This window comes from Perna viridis, chromosome 15, assembly GCF_037379345.1.
Source record: "Perna viridis isolate PV_CMFRI_1.1 ecotype Kerala chromosome 15, ASM3737934v1, whole genome shotgun sequence".
NCBI lineage: Eukaryota > Metazoa > Mollusca > Bivalvia > Mytilida > Mytilidae > Perna > Perna viridis.
Window position 1 is genome coordinate 8119188 of NC_142459.1, and position 17641 is coordinate 8136828.

General features: G+C 34.7%; 1 protein-coding gene across 1 annotated transcript in view; it reads right to left on the minus strand.

Moving 5' to 3' along the window:
• LOC148596796 (receptor-type tyrosine-protein phosphatase S-like) overlaps window positions 1-16144 on the minus strand; it is a 35622-nt gene extending 19478 nt beyond the window's left edge. Inside the window, exons 1-11 of the mRNA XM_088563060.1 lie at window positions 15986-16144; window positions 10326-10628; window positions 9106-9449; window positions 7695-7842; window positions 7201-7314; window positions 6295-6402; window positions 4745-4899; window positions 3077-3248; window positions 2374-2726; window positions 1533-1578; window positions 511-554 (exon numbers count right to left, since the gene is read on the minus strand). Coding sequence (XP_088419186.1) covers window positions 511-554; window positions 1533-1578; window positions 2374-2726; window positions 3077-3248; window positions 4745-4899; window positions 6295-6402; window positions 7201-7314; window positions 7695-7842; window positions 9106-9449; window positions 10326-10628; window positions 15986-16028 — 1830 coding nt within the window. The 5' untranslated portion in view covers window positions 16029-16144. The remainder of the gene's footprint in view (window positions 1-510; window positions 555-1532; window positions 1579-2373; window positions 2727-3076; window positions 3249-4744; window positions 4900-6294; window positions 6403-7200; window positions 7315-7694; window positions 7843-9105; window positions 9450-10325; window positions 10629-15985) is intronic.
• Between the last annotated feature and the right edge of the window lie 1497 nt (window positions 16145-17641).

Consider the following 17641-nt stretch of genomic DNA (forward strand, 5'->3'; position numbering starts at 1 on the left):
GTGCTCAGAAACCTAGCCGGGGGTTAGGCGCTCTGCCCACAGAGCAACTGGGATGTGTGCCCCAGGTGGTGGAATGGGGTACCCCTGGCATGTTACATGCTGGGGTTGTCAGGCTATAATACGGAAAACCTGACCGCAAACCATAGTGGTGCACCGTGTTGGAAAAGATGCCACGTTCCTCGCACGTTAAAGAACCCTGCTGTGGTATTCGATAGGAGAAGGAATCTTTGCGCTCCGCCACAGGAGGCTAAATTGCCCGACCTTACCCATCCCCCCTTTTTCTAGTGGCAATCAAAATTTGTCGACCCTATTATCCTTGTGACCCATCCTTTTTTTTATCATTTCATGTTCATTTTATCATCCATTTCATGTTCATTGAATATAGCTGAAATATTGCTGCTCGGATGTTAAACCCCAACAAACAAACAAACAAACAAACAATAAAGTAACAAAAAATAGACAATGTCATATATCTGGTAATATCACCGTAATTGTAGCTATTGTACTTACAGACGTTTTTGTCTCTGTGTCACCATTATTATCCGGGAAATCTCCTAAATATAGAAAACATCGGTGTTATTAAATTCAGTACAATAGTTCTAGAAACATGGACTAGAACAAAAATGGGCAAATCTGACCTGGTAATTCCCCGACTTCATCCCTTTGAAACTATATGGGAAACCCGACAAAATTTTAGTGAGATTATAGAAAAGAGAATTTTCTATCAGAGAAAGTGGAAAACAATGAAATAAAGCAACTTAAGATGAGTACACAGCAAAAAGTGCCACACTTGAAAATCACATAAATTACAATGCGTGAGAATCACATGAATTACAACGCGTAAGAATCATGAATTGCAACGCGTAAGAATCATATGAACTACAACGCGTATTACATGAATTGTAACACACGAGAATCGCGAGAATTACATGGCGGAAGAATCACACGAATTACAACGCGTGGGAATCACATGAATTACAACGGGTAAGAATCATGAATTGCAACTCGTAAGAATCATATGAATTACAACGTGTGAGAATCACATGAATGGTAACACACAAGAATCGCACGAATTACATGGCGGGAGAATCACATGAATTACAATTCATAAGAATCATATGAATTACAACACGTGAAAATCACATGAATTGTAACACACCAGAATCGCGAGAAATTACATCGCGGAAGAATCACCTGAATTACAACGCGTGAGAATCACAAGAATTACAACGCATGAGAATCACATGAATTGTAACACACGAGTTAGTTGGGAGTGACCTATCTTTATGTTAACATACATATTTATAATTGCTACTATACGATGCATGTAATCATATGCTTTTCACAGATATATTATACTTATTATCATAATTATGTTAGCAAGCAAATATTCACATTCGAGAATCGTATGAGAATCACACGTCTTCGCAACTTTGTAAATGAGCACAGGATTTGCACATAATTTCATATGTGGCAATTTCTTTTTCGCTATGTAATTAAGTTAACAACATGACAATTCGATTTCCACTCACCTGGAGTCACACCTATCTCATTCTGATCCCAAGTATTCTGATCCTCCTGCAAAAAAAAAGAAATATCTTAGGAGCCAATTAATAACTAAATAGGTCCAGGCTATAAATTATCATTGAATATTTTTACAGATCATTAATTTGCAGGATCGAAATTTTCCGCTTACAAAATCAACAACATATGCACAAATACATAAAGAGTTGCTTTATTGTGGATTAAATAATCAAAACGGGACCACAAGTTTCGAGATTAATTTTAGATTCAACTCGTGCGCGGAGCGAAATCCGAAAATGCGTGTTTTTCCGTGATCATTCTTTAGCTAAAAGTCTTCTAGTAAATAAAATTTCTTGGGAATATCGAATACAAATTTGATTACAATACATCTGTTCCTTCCATTTCAATACACCTGTCAAGTACATGGTTATTGAAGATCTTTTAATTACGTATGTGAATTTTAATGTATTTGTGTTATAGACGACTTTCACGTTTGCCATCTAATCCAGTGGAAAATAGTTAACGTTTTTATACTAGACAATTCACAAAGAAAGAGTATTGGATTGGAACACTACAAGAACAGTTATAGAAATTTAGAAATATGTCTCCGAACATGAAATAATATGTGGAATGCTCCTATAACATATGTTTCATTAAAATATTCTCTGTAGTGATAATGTCAAATATAAGTTCCCTTGGGTCCCATTACAATGTATTTCGTCTAACGCTTGCTGACCTTAAGCATTATTCGGAAATGAATGTCGTCTATTCCTCAAACAATCGATGTGCAACGTTATCCAATGAAATTAATCTAACAATAAATGGTGCATTAGAATTTTAATGCCTTACCAAAGGATTGTAGATCCTTATATCTGAGATATCCAAGGGAGGTAAATCGAACGTTTTAATCGTCACATTTCCCACGTGACTAAAATTGGATCGACCAAACTGGTTTACTGCTACAACCCCAATGTGATATTTTGTGTCGTATTCTAATGACGAAATTATGTATTCTGTTTCTGTTATATCTTTAATAATTGTATGTTTATAACCATATTCCAAAAGATGTCGTTCCCGCCAACAATGCAGTTCATATGTTATTGGAAATCCAGCAGAATTCTTTGGAGGGGACCAGTACGCTCCAATAGAACTGTGGGATAGAGCTTCCGCTTCAATGTCTTCAGGTGGTCCAGGCGATGCATCTGAAAGGTGATGCTTGTATAATTCATTTTACATCGTCTTCGTTACGTCATGCTAATCATTGTCACATTTGGTGCCTTGTCAAGTTACCAGATATACATAGTTTAAGTGAAGAAAATTCCAAATTGGTATCAATAATGTATATGCTGCATGGCGACATCCCTAATTCATTCTATCTGATTCAGAAATATTCTATTTAACATATGTTTGAATGTATCATAATTAAGGCATAAATTTTAATTACCCCGAGACTCAATTGTAAAAATATCGATATATTTGTAAGTATATAAATATACTAATTAATCATTTTATTCACTCGAACTGCATTTAGAATATATATACCAGTATTAACCTGTGACTTTGAGTAAAACCTCTGCTGATTGGTCAGAATTCAGCACGTGGCACGTATATCCACCACTGTCTTTAGTTCTCAGTTTCAGCAAAGTAAGTTTACTGACAAATATGGTTTCGTTTCCATCACGTTGTGTCGCTTCAACAAGGTGGTGACGACCTGTTATTTCAATCTGTGAAAGAAAAAAACAATAAATGATTTTACTACACATACATGTACATGCACTAATGTTATCTATAAAGGTTATCAGGTTACATGTCCTTAGGTTAGCTTTCTGTCAGAAGGAAACCAGGCCTTCAGTGCTTCTAAGGTCAAAGGTTAAATTCGTATTTACCCTGTTTACATTGTCGTCGAGATCTTCTTAGGCGTCGCCTCTCTGATACGTTTCAATATTATTTTTTTTTCAAATACCTGCTTCCGGCCCATAGAAGTCAGGCACAAATTAATATTGATCACCAGTATGAGGACTTCGTCCTCTATAATTACCTTCAACGAGTAGCACGCTTGGTGATTAACAAGGAGCAGGACATGCTGACCATGTCGTAGTACATGTTTATTTTATCGGAACAGAAGTTCCTGGATCATAAAACAATATGGTGGAATTTTTTTTATCATTTTTATAATCCATGGACTTTTTCATGTAATATTGATTATGGGTTGTTCTCTAATAAAAGTACGAAAGCACTATCTTTTACATGTACATTGACATGTTTATCCCTGGTTTTATGTGACAGTCGTTCAATGTATTCTGTACATATGCATTAGTTCCCTTGTGTTATATATCACAGTTTTTTCCTGGTACCTCGCCACACGAAAGGCCTTGTTTTAAGTGAAATCTATTGGCAGTTTAATTTGACATGTAGGTTCGCGTTGGTCCGTTCTCCAGTAAATTCTCGAGGAGAAAAGACCTGAGGATATTTTGCACAACTGTGGAGTACAGTTAAAGAATCAGTCTTCACGGTTATGCAGTAGTCCGAGGCCCAAGGCTGGTCAAAATGGAGGTAGGCCTGTAAAATTAACTACTACAGACCAACAGTCACTACATATAAATGTCTGAAAAATTGTATTTCGGGCCTGAAAATTGGAAAGTTAATTGTGAAGACTGCAGAATACGGATCAAATTGGAATTTTAGCACAGTCATATTTGTAGTTATCTGTTATGTTGTCTTCAGTTTTTTTCATCCTCTTTTTGTATTATTTCTTTTCCATTCTGATGTTTCATTTAAAAGTATTAAGTAGCACTCCAGCTGAGAATCATGCAAAATGTGATTCACGGTTGGAAAGACTACATATTTTATTTTGTTTATATTTTGTTTGAAATGCTTAAGTAAACAGAAAATAATATGTGGCTGTTCATAGAACCCTTGTTCATAAGATATATAAATTATGTAGAATGTACGGTAGAATTCAAAATTAAGGGATATAACTCAATAGAATAATACAATAGAAACTATATGATTTTAATGTAAATTATCTCCTTTGTGCAGACAGATTGGAATGAATAATTATACATTTCATAATTTTAACCTATAAAGCAACTTGAAAAACAAAAATGTGTAGCCTTTTTCTGTGTGTATCGCATTTTACAGAATTTGCATGATTCTTACAAAGACTGCTACTTTAGTGTTCAACTGAAAACCTTAAAATAGATATCTTAAAAAGACCTACAAACCATGCGCCTATTCTATCAAATCGGAGATCTGATCCTTTTGTCCATGTTGTTGATATGTCGCTGTTACCGTGGTAACGGACTGCACATGTCAATGTCACATTCTGGCCTTCAAACGAGTAATCTGTTTTATTCACCAATACGCTTAGAATTTCTAAATAAAAATAATCTTTCGATATTTAAAATCAGATTATTATATGACGTGTTTTAAAGCTCTATAGACCACAGCCGTGGTAAAAAACTAATAAATACATGACCAACATTTTGTGCAATTCATAGGATGTGTCTAGTAAAAAAATAGACGAGAAAACCCTCACTCCACATGTCAGGCTGCAGCTGGCCCCAAAACAACATTATACACAGGTACAGCATGCAAAGAGTTGCCCCTATGTACTCAAGTAATATAAAAACAAACTAAAGGTGAAAACGACACAAGACATACATACAGTCTCTTGACTTGAGACATGCGCAAAAAAATACGGCAGGGTTAGAGTACTTTGGCGTAGTCATAACCCTCCCCATCCAAAATCTGGCCACTGTGAAAAAAATATTACACAATTGAACACACCTAAAAATCAGTTAAAAAAGGTCAGAGTCCATTTTTCCAACGGAAAGTTTAAAAAAATCTGAATATAAATTACACAAATGTACAAACTAAGGACTACTTGCAGATAACTGACATGCTAGCTCCAGACCAGTATAAACAAACAAAAAGTTATGTCCCCATCTTATGTAAAATCAATTCCAATTCTTTCTATGCGGGGTTGAAAACTACGGTAAATCACAAATACAATAAGGACACAACCCCACGTCATGCCAAAAAACTGCTTTTAAATAAATGTATTGTTTTAATTTCTATGTAAAGACCCTATGAACGAATCAATATGTTGTCCGTAACTTTTTGACAACAATATCGTAACATAGATTACGAATGAGCCTTTTCTGAAATCGATTATCACTGTGACGGTGACGAAAAACAAAGAAATGTGATTTCTAATTTGTTTGTTTGCTTCACCTTTAAATGTTGTTAACTTTGATATTCATAAAGCATGAAAAGTCAGACATCAAAACATAGCAATAACCTTATTTAAGGTTGACCTTAAGGAGGTAGAGTTAGGGTAAGGGACAATACTCTTGAAATCAGTGATATGTTTGTTTCATATTCAATTTCACCAAAGCCTATCAAGCTTCCATTTGAAACAGAATGAAATCAGTCCATGTTTCTTTGATGCTTACATGGGATTGATGTAAATTGCTGAATACAAACGGTCCAATGATTTTTAATAGTTATGTCCCTTACTCTAAGTCCTCCTCCTTAAGCGCATACACAGTCCAGTCTTATTTTTTCATTGTTTTAAGTAAAAAAAAACCCTCTGTAACAAAAAATCGGAAAGTCCTTAGAAATCAGAAATGAAAAAGGATCTCTCTTTTAGATGACAAGAGACTGTAGGCAATGCAATAAAATCTCCTCAAGGATCGTAATACCGTACGGCGGACAACGGTATACCATAATATGTCGGTCGAAAGTTGGACGTATACCATACGTTACCGCTAGATTGCACAATTGCTGTATCTTTTTCATCATTATCAGTTGTTGGATCCAAATTTTCTGGTAAAACGTCGTCGTCACCGTCGCCAGCGTTATTGTCGATTCTTTCTGTTCGTAAAACGAAAACAAAAACGCTGTGATTCGTGTACATTTGATTACCGTAGAAAAAATACGTGCATGTAAGAATTTGCAAAAGGTATACAATACTTCACCATTCCGTAGCATCTAGTATGTTTGCCTCAGATTTATACAACGGTAGTACGATTACCGTCCTCCTCGTTTCTTTGTGTATTTTTATTAGTTCCTTGTTGTAATGTTTTTTTTTTTATTTTTATGGGGTTGTTTTGTCCATAATAAATCATGGTAAAACATATTCATTTGATGTACTAGAAATGTTATCCACAAACGATTTGAATATCGAAGTATTGAAATCGTGGTAATGCTTGTATTTGAAGGAAAAAACGGCTTCAGGAGCATAAAAAAAAATAAATAAATAAAAAATTGTTTTTCTTGACATGATGACTCAGCATTCGGAGATTGTGTAACGTAACATGCTATGCATGTATGTATCACACACCTGCTTTATTTAATTGGACAAAGTTCATGTATTTAATATGTAAACGAATACAAATTGGGTTATATATGTATAATGTGAAATTCTTGCAAGTCATCGCCTCCCATATTGTTGAGCTACACTGCACATGTACAAAAAATGTATACTATATTTCTTCATGTCATTGAATACTGTCCATTAGCAATATAAAAAACGACTGATCTAACGTAACTCTATCCAACGGATAAACTACGTCTCTTTTGAAGACTGCACGAGAACTCCGAAAGACCTGCTGCAGTTAATATGAGAGAACACATACGTGGGCTTGTGTTGATCTATTCGGTTTATTTTACCTTTCTTTGGTTTTCCACCTGTAAGTGTTACTGTGACCCAGTCCGTATATCTTCCCGTCAACTGTCCGGATTTTATAGCTATTCTTACTTTGTACTGCTGTCCTTTATATAAATCTACAATACAAAAGGAATGGTCCATGAAGAATAAACTCGATCACGTGGTGCAAACTAAGAACCTGCGTAGTAGGTTATTTTAAAGTGTGCACCACGGGCATTCAGGTTATTTCAAATAGACCGAAAAAAAAATAACAGCCAATCAAAAACGTGTTACTTTTTAAATTAAATCATTAGTCAGTAACGCAAAATATGGTAAAACTAATTATAAATTAAAAAAAGCTGTGAGCAATGCTCACTAAACTGATACCCCGCTCCCACATTTGACAACATGGACATTTTGACCAAATTAATTTGCATAAAATCTTATGTAGAAGGTGCGCAATTGCAATTTGAAATAAAGATTTTATGGAGGTGGGGGAGCGGGTAAATTACTTTACCTGTTATTATGTATTTTTGTTTCTTCTTTGTAGTGACCACAGTGCAAAGTGTGCCTTTCTGGATCCCCTTTTGTCGATATTGAATCTGGAAACCAGTAACTTTGGACAGGTCGTGATCTCTAGGGGCTGTCCATTTTACCAGTAACTTCTGAGAAGAAACAAGATACATTTTAAACAAAAATACTTTGTACGGTGGTTATTTATACTCACGAAATAAGTTGAATTCAGAAGTTGCCAGATTCGCCCTTCGTCAGTAGTCGGGGTATGTGTGAATTAAGCACATATGCCTTCAATATGTATTCCACATGTCTGACAGATAGAAGTGAATACGTTTCCTTCTTGTCATTCATCGTAGATGATTGTTTCGTTCTACAGTATAGTGACATTTAAAAAAATGTTCGCATACATGTAAATGCCTTTCTGAAGAGGTAGACCTTGGGTAAGGAACACAACTCTTACAAATCATTACAACGTTTGTATTCAGCATTTTACATCAATCTCATTTAACCATCAAAGTAACATGGACTGATTTCATTCTGTTTCAAATGAAAACTTGAAAGGCTTTGGTGAAATTAAATATGATACAAACATATCACTGATTTCAAGAATAATGTCCCTTACCCTTAAAAATTAATCACTTATAATTGTAGGATTAAATACAATCTTTACACAATTGATGTTCTTGATTTTTTTTCAATCATTTACACATGGCTAATTGTTAAGTAAAACTTCGTTCCTCGCTGAAAAGATTGCATGAGAAATGAGTATCATTGATTAAACATTACGTGTCATACCAAGTCATTAAGAAGTCTCATGAAATCATTCCCTTTTTAAGTCGCTAATATTGTGAGTGACTTCTTGCATTCGTAATTTCAGTACTTTACATTCGCATATTATTTGCATAATTATATATTACTACTCTACATTATGCTACTGTTCGGTGCAGTGTTACTAGGCTCGTTACAATTGACTGTATATTTAACCAGTTGTTTTGATTGAAAAACGTTCAGGTCATCACGGTTACGAAAGAGTAATCATATCAAAGGAACCGAGATTATAGCGGAAGTCACCCAGTTTTAGAGCATATCGCATTCGTGCAATTTCGGATGTTGAAAGCAAGCCAAAATCAGAAGCATAGAATATTTAACGATTAACGACTATGAGAACTTCTTTGATTTCATGTATTGTAGTAATTTTAAATGACATAATCCATACACAGAATTTCCTGTAAACTGCGTGGGAGTCGATGAGCATGCTTAATACACACTTCCAAGAGGAAAAGTATGTTGTCCTACCAAACAAAAAAAAAAAAAAAACAAGCATGGCGTAATTATATGTCACACATGTCGCGCATCGACTACCCCGCAGTTAACACAAATGGGTCTGCTATTAACATTAAATGTGTACTAACCGTCGATCCAAACACATCCACTGTGAAATTACTGGGCGGCGGGATGGTTATTTCCCGTAATGTTCGAACCGTCGTTTTTGCAGGTTGTGACGGAAATCCTTTATCACTAATTGTTTGGACCCTTATAATGTATGGAGTTCCTGGTTTTAAATTGTTTAACTGGATCGTTCGTTCTTGTGTATGTTTTAAAGTTGTTATTTTTGTACCAATGACTTTCCACGTAATCCGATAACCGGAAATTGTATGTCTTTTACTTTTTGGTCGGCGCCATTTTATTTTGATGTCTGTTGCAGAAACGTCCTTGACCTTTAATCCTCTCGGTGGACCTACCCGTATTTCCGAATCTAAAACAAATATAGTATTTTTGTTGTGATACAGACACGTAACCAGACAAATGACATAAAACTTTGAAGACTCTGTCCATTTAGAAACCAGACAGTTCCTCTGATATGGATGGCACATGGTAAATTTTATCCCACGTTTATTTTCCAATGTAATAAATGATTATATCATACATATAGTGCAATTGTTTTTTTTTTTTTTTTGGTTTTTTGAATCGACAATGGATGGCTAAGAAAACAATTTTACAGTTCCTGCAGAACTATAAAGCAACAAAATTTTGCACATAATGAAAGAGCCATCTCTCTTTTTCAATCAATTTCAGTGCTTCCTATCTAATATATTTCTCTTCAACCGTTGCAGTAAATCAAAAACCATCATTCAACTTTGAGAAAGGATGCATTTGCGATGAGAAATAGATGAACATTTTTTTGAAAACAGTATTTGTCATGTGCCACCCACTGCTTGTTCTTTGCCTGGACGCCTTCTATGTAGTAGGATATCTTCAAATAAAGTAGTCAGATGTAAATTGTAATTCAATTTGGATTCTCCTTGCAGTCATTGAAATTTTCTTTGATGTTAGAGATATGTTTCAATTTGTAAGATTATACTATGTGTTTAAAGTGTGATTCGCTCATCAACAATCGTGCCAACTTCAGAAGCTTAGACGAACTTCTATCAAGAGCGGATCCTGAATGTTTTTGAAAGGTCACCAAAGACGTCGACCCAGACACTAAGGCTATCATCTATCATTTGCTCATTCTCGTCCAAATTTGGAAAAATCAACAAACTCTTTCTCCTGGCTCCATCACTGTCTTCGAATACATATATTTCTAACCTAGGTGTATATTGTTATACTTTAGAAATTAGGTCATACATACCTAATGATTTAAGTACCGGTTCCGACCATTCACTCTCTTTTCGACCTCTTATGGCCTTGATAGAGAACTCGTAGGAACCGTTCGAGGTAACAACCAATTTTTTTATTTCGCTTTTTGTCGTGTTGATGTATCTAAAATCATCTTCTCCACCGAGCAGACGATATCGCAATGTGTATATTGTATTCTTCTTTGCATTTCGGAAGTTTTCGACCCATTTTATTCGGAACGTATTTTCAGAAACAACAAACGCCCGCAATCCCGTTGGACGAGATATACATGTTGTTGGTATGATCAACAGGCACACTGAAAAAAAAGGAAATCGATAATTATAATTTCAACACTATAAAAAAAAAAAAAAAAAAAAAAACAATGACAAATCAGTTGATGGCAATATTAGGCCAAGGAACCAGTATGGGACGGACGCACGGACAGAAAGATACACGCTTTAGGATTAAAACAGGAATAGACATGCGTAACACCCTGCCCCTTCAAAGGGTTTGTGTAGTACAGTGTCACCGTTAAAAATTCAAAAACCAGCAGAGGACGGATTGGCGGAATCACAGACACTTTTGAATCAACAGAGGAATGTGATTGATAAAACCAAGTCACTACACCACGCGATGACGGTTTACGGTAGATAATACTTATTACACAAAACATTCTTTTCTGTCATCTTGCAAAATCATACTAATGTATATACTTTCAATTAACTAGTAAAGTTTAAAAGTTGTAAAAATAATATTTTCAAAATATTTTGTAAGCATTTTTTACATAAAAAAACTGTAAAAAGGCTCTTTTCAAAGGGAGATAATTGACTGGAAAAGTCTTTCATTTTTTTGAAAAAAAAATATTGACGGGAAATTGTTCTATAGAAAGTTTTTTTTTTTTTTAAATATTACAAGGAAAAGAGTTCTATTACCTCCAGTTTTCTTTTAGAAATATGGAAGAATGTCAGTAAATTGGTATTTACGTAAATATAAAAAGAAATCTTATCTTTCAGTTTTATAGTAGTACGCAAAATAGTGAAAATTCCCTACAGAATCTATAAAAAAAATTGCAAAAATTGTCTTTATTGACGCTCAATTATCTCAAAATATAGCTGGGTGATGTTCTTTCACATTAAGATCCTGAAGTATGTTCATTCAAAGCAATCTTAGAGAAAAATAGGAAAATCTCTCTAGTAGAAACATTAGGCATGATCTACCTTAAGTAGCACTCCAGATAAGGATCATGCAAAATGTGATTCATGGGTAAAAAACCTACATATTTTTATTTTTGATATTTTATTTGAAATGTCATAGTAAACAGAAATAAAAAAAACATGTGGTTTTTCATATAACCCGTGCTCTTAGGAGGGGATAAAAACTATATAGAATGCACTGTAGATTTCAAAATTAAGGGAGATAACTCTGTAAATGGCGCTCAAATACAATAGAATCTACTGTATTTTCAATGTCGATTATCTCCTAAGAGCAGGCAGATTTGAATGAATTATTACACATTTCATAGTATAGACCCATAAAACAACTTAATTACAAAAATAAAAATATGTAGCCTTTTTTTTGGGATGTATCACATTTTTTCAGATTTTGCATGATTCTTACAAAGACTGCTACTTAAATAAAATATTTAGACAATACAAGTCACCGTTAAAAAATACTTCTGGAACATTCAAGTTCAATGATTTTGTTTCGTACACAGCTTACGTTGTAGGAGCGCAAACTGTAGCATCTGTTTAATATATTTGACCGTAAGAATGTGTGATTCATTTCACATGATTTTCAGTTGCACTTAAAATGCACTAAACGCATTGAAGTTTCATTTTGTTTAAATTGTTTTATGCTTGAGGAGGTACAATTTCCGGTTTGTAGTGTCGCTTGCATTCTTTTAATATTTGTAAGAGAAAGAAAAAAACATTATGAGGGCAATCGACAAAAATAACACGAGGAAATTAGACTTAACCCAAATCTGATTCAAGAATTAGACTTGGTTGCAATGACAATTAAAACAATTTGGTAATAGTTAATTAAGGATTTAATTTCAATATTAAAGAGGTTGTCGTCAGATTTATTCAGTTCATTTGAGCAGTATTAAGGCCTAAAAAAATATTTCCGCTAACCTTACCGACCCAATATTTTGTGCCTATCTTAAAGTTTTTGGGTGTTTTTTTTTTGCCATTTTTTTATAAGCACTGTGTCTACTACACAAACCAGTCAAACCTTAAAAATATAAAATAGCTCTGCCTACCTATATTTTGTCAGATAATTTTAGCAGCTACACAGATATTTTATCTTGGCCCAGCAGAAAACGAAGAAGCTTAACTTAATATAGGTTCATGTACTTTTAAAAGTAAGTATACAAGTTTCCCAAGCTGATAATGAACAGCTGCTTATTACTACTGTAAAGCAGTTGTCAACCATATTTTCTGTGTTGATAGATCTAATTGTTTGAAATATCGGCAAACTGTACCGAAACATCAACAGAATGCAATCATGTAGCTCCACATAATCATTGTAAAACGGTCGTCAACCATATTTTCTGTATTTAAAGTCTAATTGTTTGAAATATCGCCAAACAACACCGAATGTTTGGCATCAGCATAGAACAGCTAAAATTTGGATAATTTGATGTTAAAAAAAAAATTTAACGTCACACAATGGAACCCCCTCCATTTTAATTATCTGTACAAGTAACAGCCCTGTTCTTTATCTGTACATCCTATATTCAAAAAGACACTACTGTTTATCAACGTCCCCAAAGACATTCGTTTTTATTCTGTACAGCAAACATTGATTAAAATATGTTTCGACATGATTTATGAAAAGAGAAATTTAAAAGATTACGAGGCAGCCTCGTTTTCTTTTGAGATTTGAGTTTAATAATTTCCCAGAACAGCTATTAAAGTCCGCCGTCATCAAAAACACACACCAAAACCGAGACAGTTAGCTCCGATCAATTATTATCAATAGAATGTACAATCTACAAGCTTGTAGATTAGTCAACTTGATTGATCGGGAAATATGATACCGACAACCCGACCGAGTTTAGCGTGGGCTTCGTATCTTGTGCCGGCTTATCCAAGGACATACCCAAAAATAAGCTCAATGTATTTATAGGGGACAGAATCGTCAAATTGTTGTACAAAAATGTACATGTACATTTTAAGTCTGATTTTAAATCGCAAAGACTTCGTTTTGTCGAAATAGGTGTAACAGACTATTGGATGAATGATACATGCAGGCGCAAATCTGCATAGCCGGTGATGATTATTTTTTTTTTAATTTATATGGTTAAGAAATAGGGATATCGTGAATCATTACATTTGTTTTTCTCTGTCAATGACTGAATGGCTAAAATTTGATAAATTTAATGTTCTAAAAAAAGGGACTCATGCGACTGGTTCAATTTCATTCAAAAACAAAGAAATAGTTTGTGTATGAAGTTATGTCAAAAATCTTGTCATCGAAAACGTCTCACGCGTAGTTTGATAATAAAATGTGACAGTGAACACTTTCTATCCTTTATGACCATTTTTGAACAGCAACAAAACCGAATATCTTGCATGATATCCCTATTCCTGTGCCTGCAAGTAGAAAACTAAATGCGAATCGGTTTTCAGTTCAAATGCTTTTGATCGCAGAAATTCGTATCAAAATAAATCGAGAACGAGAGTACTTTAGCTTCAGCTTATCAGTAAGGTTATGTTTTTGTGAGAATCTTTTAGTTCAAACATTAATGAAGATACAGTATGACAATTGTTTTGAATCCCCCTGATAAAGAATCATAGTATATCCTCATCTGAGATAGTCCTTCATTCGCAAGGTTTTGTAAGTTCGTTCACGTTATCCCCAGATTTCAAAAGGATGGTCCATATTTTCCCATAGAAAAACATAGTTATTATGTTTTAGTTGTTTTTATATAGCAAAGAATACTCATATCACTGAAACATTTTATGCATAAATACAACGATAGAAATATTATATTTAACTTCTTTTACACTACGATAAAACCAAGAAAGAAATCAGATATTCCATTTTATCATTGTTTTACCACGGACTGGCTATTTATGTCGCAGTATTCATGTTAAATATATAACAATGATGTTGTACCCCGAAGTAGCAACTAAAAATACCAATCGATCTTAGGTTTAGACAGAAAATGAAAACAAGAATTACAAGCAATCGGAACTACTCTGCCATTTTCGCTACACTAAAAAATAACCTCCGAGGTTTTTTTTTTGGCTAACTAGGAAGGCTGAGATGTTCCGATTGGAATTACAAACTCTATTTCACCATGATTAGGTATGAAAGGGGATAAAAAGTACTTAACATTCTGAGCCAATAGTCCATGTTTAATCCGGACAGATTATGATTTGAAGTACAAGTAGAAATTAAGTTAATTACCAATGCATGAACTTAATCAACCTGTTGACTGCTTAAGTATATTTAGGGGTGAATAGGGACTACCCAGAAACGTATTCAGGGGTGCCATAGGGGCTAGTCAAGAACGTATTCAGGGGTGCCATAGGGACTAGTCAAGGATGTATTCAGGGGTGTCATACGGACTGGTCAAGGATGTACTCAGGGGTACAATATGGACTAGTCAAGGCTCTATTCAGGGGTGCCTTACGGACTTGTCAAGAACGTATTTAAGGGTGCCATAGATACTGGTCGTCGATGGTTTCAGGGATGCAATAGGAACAAGTCATGGATGCATTCATGGCTGCCGTCAAGACTAGTCAAGGACGTATTCAGGTGTGCCACAGGGACTAGTCAAGGACGTATTCAGGGGTGTCATAGGAACTGGTCAAGGGCGTATTCAGGAGTTTCGTAGGGAATATCGTGAGGGACGTATTCAGAGGAGCGATAAGGGCTAGACTTGAATTTATTCAGGGGTGCCATAAGGACTAGTAAAGGACGTATCCATGTGTGCCATAGGAACTAGTCAAGGACGTGTTCAGGTGTGCCATGGGGACTTGACAGGATGTATTCAGATGTGCCATTGGGATTTGACAAGATGTGTTCAGGGTGGTACATGGGCGTATTCAGGAATGCCATACAAAAAAAAACAAATTTCAATTTTTCAATTAACAGAAACTTTCTAAGTATTTTAAAACATTACCCATTAAAATAGTGTCCCCCTTCTTATACAGATTTAGAACTTGTCAAATATTATCTTTCAGTACAGTACTATGCAGTTGTTTGAGAAATGAATAAAAAAAAACATAAGTCTGTACTACCCACTTTAAAATTAAAAAGTAAAGAAGCTTTCACTTTTTTTATATCGTATTTTTAATGCAAATACAATATCAAATGCCTCCACGTGTCGACGAAGGCACGCTAATTGGTCCAAATTACAGATGTAGCTATAAATAAAATAACGATGCACATTTCAATAGTTCATTGTTTAGCTTTTAGACTTACAGGTCTGTTGCAATTTGTAATAGCCTAATTACCGATGCATCCCGGCGGTGCATACCATTATTGACAAACCACTGCATACAGCGTTCAGAGAAGAAAATTGCGATGTTTTATCGATAAAATAAGCTAATTCATCTTAGATGAAACTCTATCAAGATGCAAGTTCATACAGGGTCAATTTCTGAAGATATCATACGAATCAAATTGTCAGTTTAGAAACAGATCATATAGGAAACTTACCCGTGATGCAAACAGTTGCAAAAATATTGCAGAGTCGTCTCATTTTTATCCGTAAATTCCTTCCACCATTTTGAAGATTTTGTTCGAATTTTCTTATCTTGTCAGAATCCTGAACTTTGACCTCAAAACACTTTAAGTTCAAGAGGCTCAAACAGGAAACCAGTACTAATAAGAAATGTATTAATGGGTTACGTCAAAGAGCTTTGTTTATTTTCTACTTGGATCGATGGGCTATTACAAAATACGTGGATAAGTGGATAAATAATTAAGGAGCAGATAAAATACGTAACAAATGGGAAAATTATTGTATCAGTCTTTAAGGGTTTAATTCAATGGCTAAACTTCTTGAATAAACACGTGTTAACATCAAACAGTATGAATTAAACGTTATTATAGCCTGGCTTCATTAACGCTTATTGAACGCTTATTTATTGTACAATCAATGTTTTTATACTTGTCTAAAGGACTGGTTATTTAGTTCTATTTGTTGGGAAAGGTGTAAATTTCCAATGATCTCATTGTTTTCAACACCCCTCCATGTAGATAGAAATTTCAAGAGTTTAATAAAATTACACCCCCTTTTTTATCTTTGAATTAGTTGCAAAGTTTAACCCCTCCCCTTTTAAAGTTAGAAAACAAAAATTTGAAGCCCCTTTATTTACCTTTTTTTTCAATGACCCCATGCTCCTCCTGTGGTACCTAAATATATCAAGAATTTTACCTTTATAAATTACCAGTCCCTTAGGTCATTAACATCTTTTTAGAACACTACAATTAAGATCTATTTCCCTGTTTATGCTTGTCTGTAGGCCCTATGCCTATCTGTAACAGCTTATGTGATGCACTAAACTCCATATTCTTTGATAATTATTATTAGCCTTACCTCACCCCAAGGCTAAACTTTTTTTTTTACTTTCATGTCCACGGTTTCTTTTAAAAAGTGAGGGTCTATAAAAATATCAAATATTCGTTCAGATTGATTGATTGATTACAAGCCGTAACCAGGTTTAACGAATGGGGGGTGCGAACTGATAGACAAATTAACTTGGTTATCGGGTTTGATTTCTCTCTAATTCCACCCTAAGATTTAAGGAGGTAGACCTAGGGCCAGGGACATTACCCTTGATATGAATGATATGTTTGTATTATATTCAATTTCACTAAAGCCTTTCAAGTTTTTTCTTTGAAACAGAATGAAATTAGACCAAGTTATTTTGATGCTTACATGAAATTGATGTAAAATGGTAAATACAAACATTCCAATGATTTGTAAGAGTTGTGTCCCTTACCCTAGGTCTACTACCTTAATTCAATTGAAAGTTGTTTTTTGTCAAGAGGGGATGCGATCACACCCGTCGCACCCCCCCCCCTGATTTCGGCTTTGGATTATAGTTTAACGTCCTGTGGCAGATACTTCATGTATTTAAAGAAGAGAACGATTTACCAATCGAACAGACCCTGCTTTGGTACTAGACCTACATGCTGAACCGGATCTTTATCGTGCTAACTCACTGTTCAATTCAACGGCTAGCAATCACACTGACACATTATTCTAACTCCGAACCAACGGGTCGCCACTCTATCCCCTTAAATACTGCGTGCTTGGTAGAGAAGCAGTGACTTACAATTTTCAAATTCAAATGATTTTATTGGATA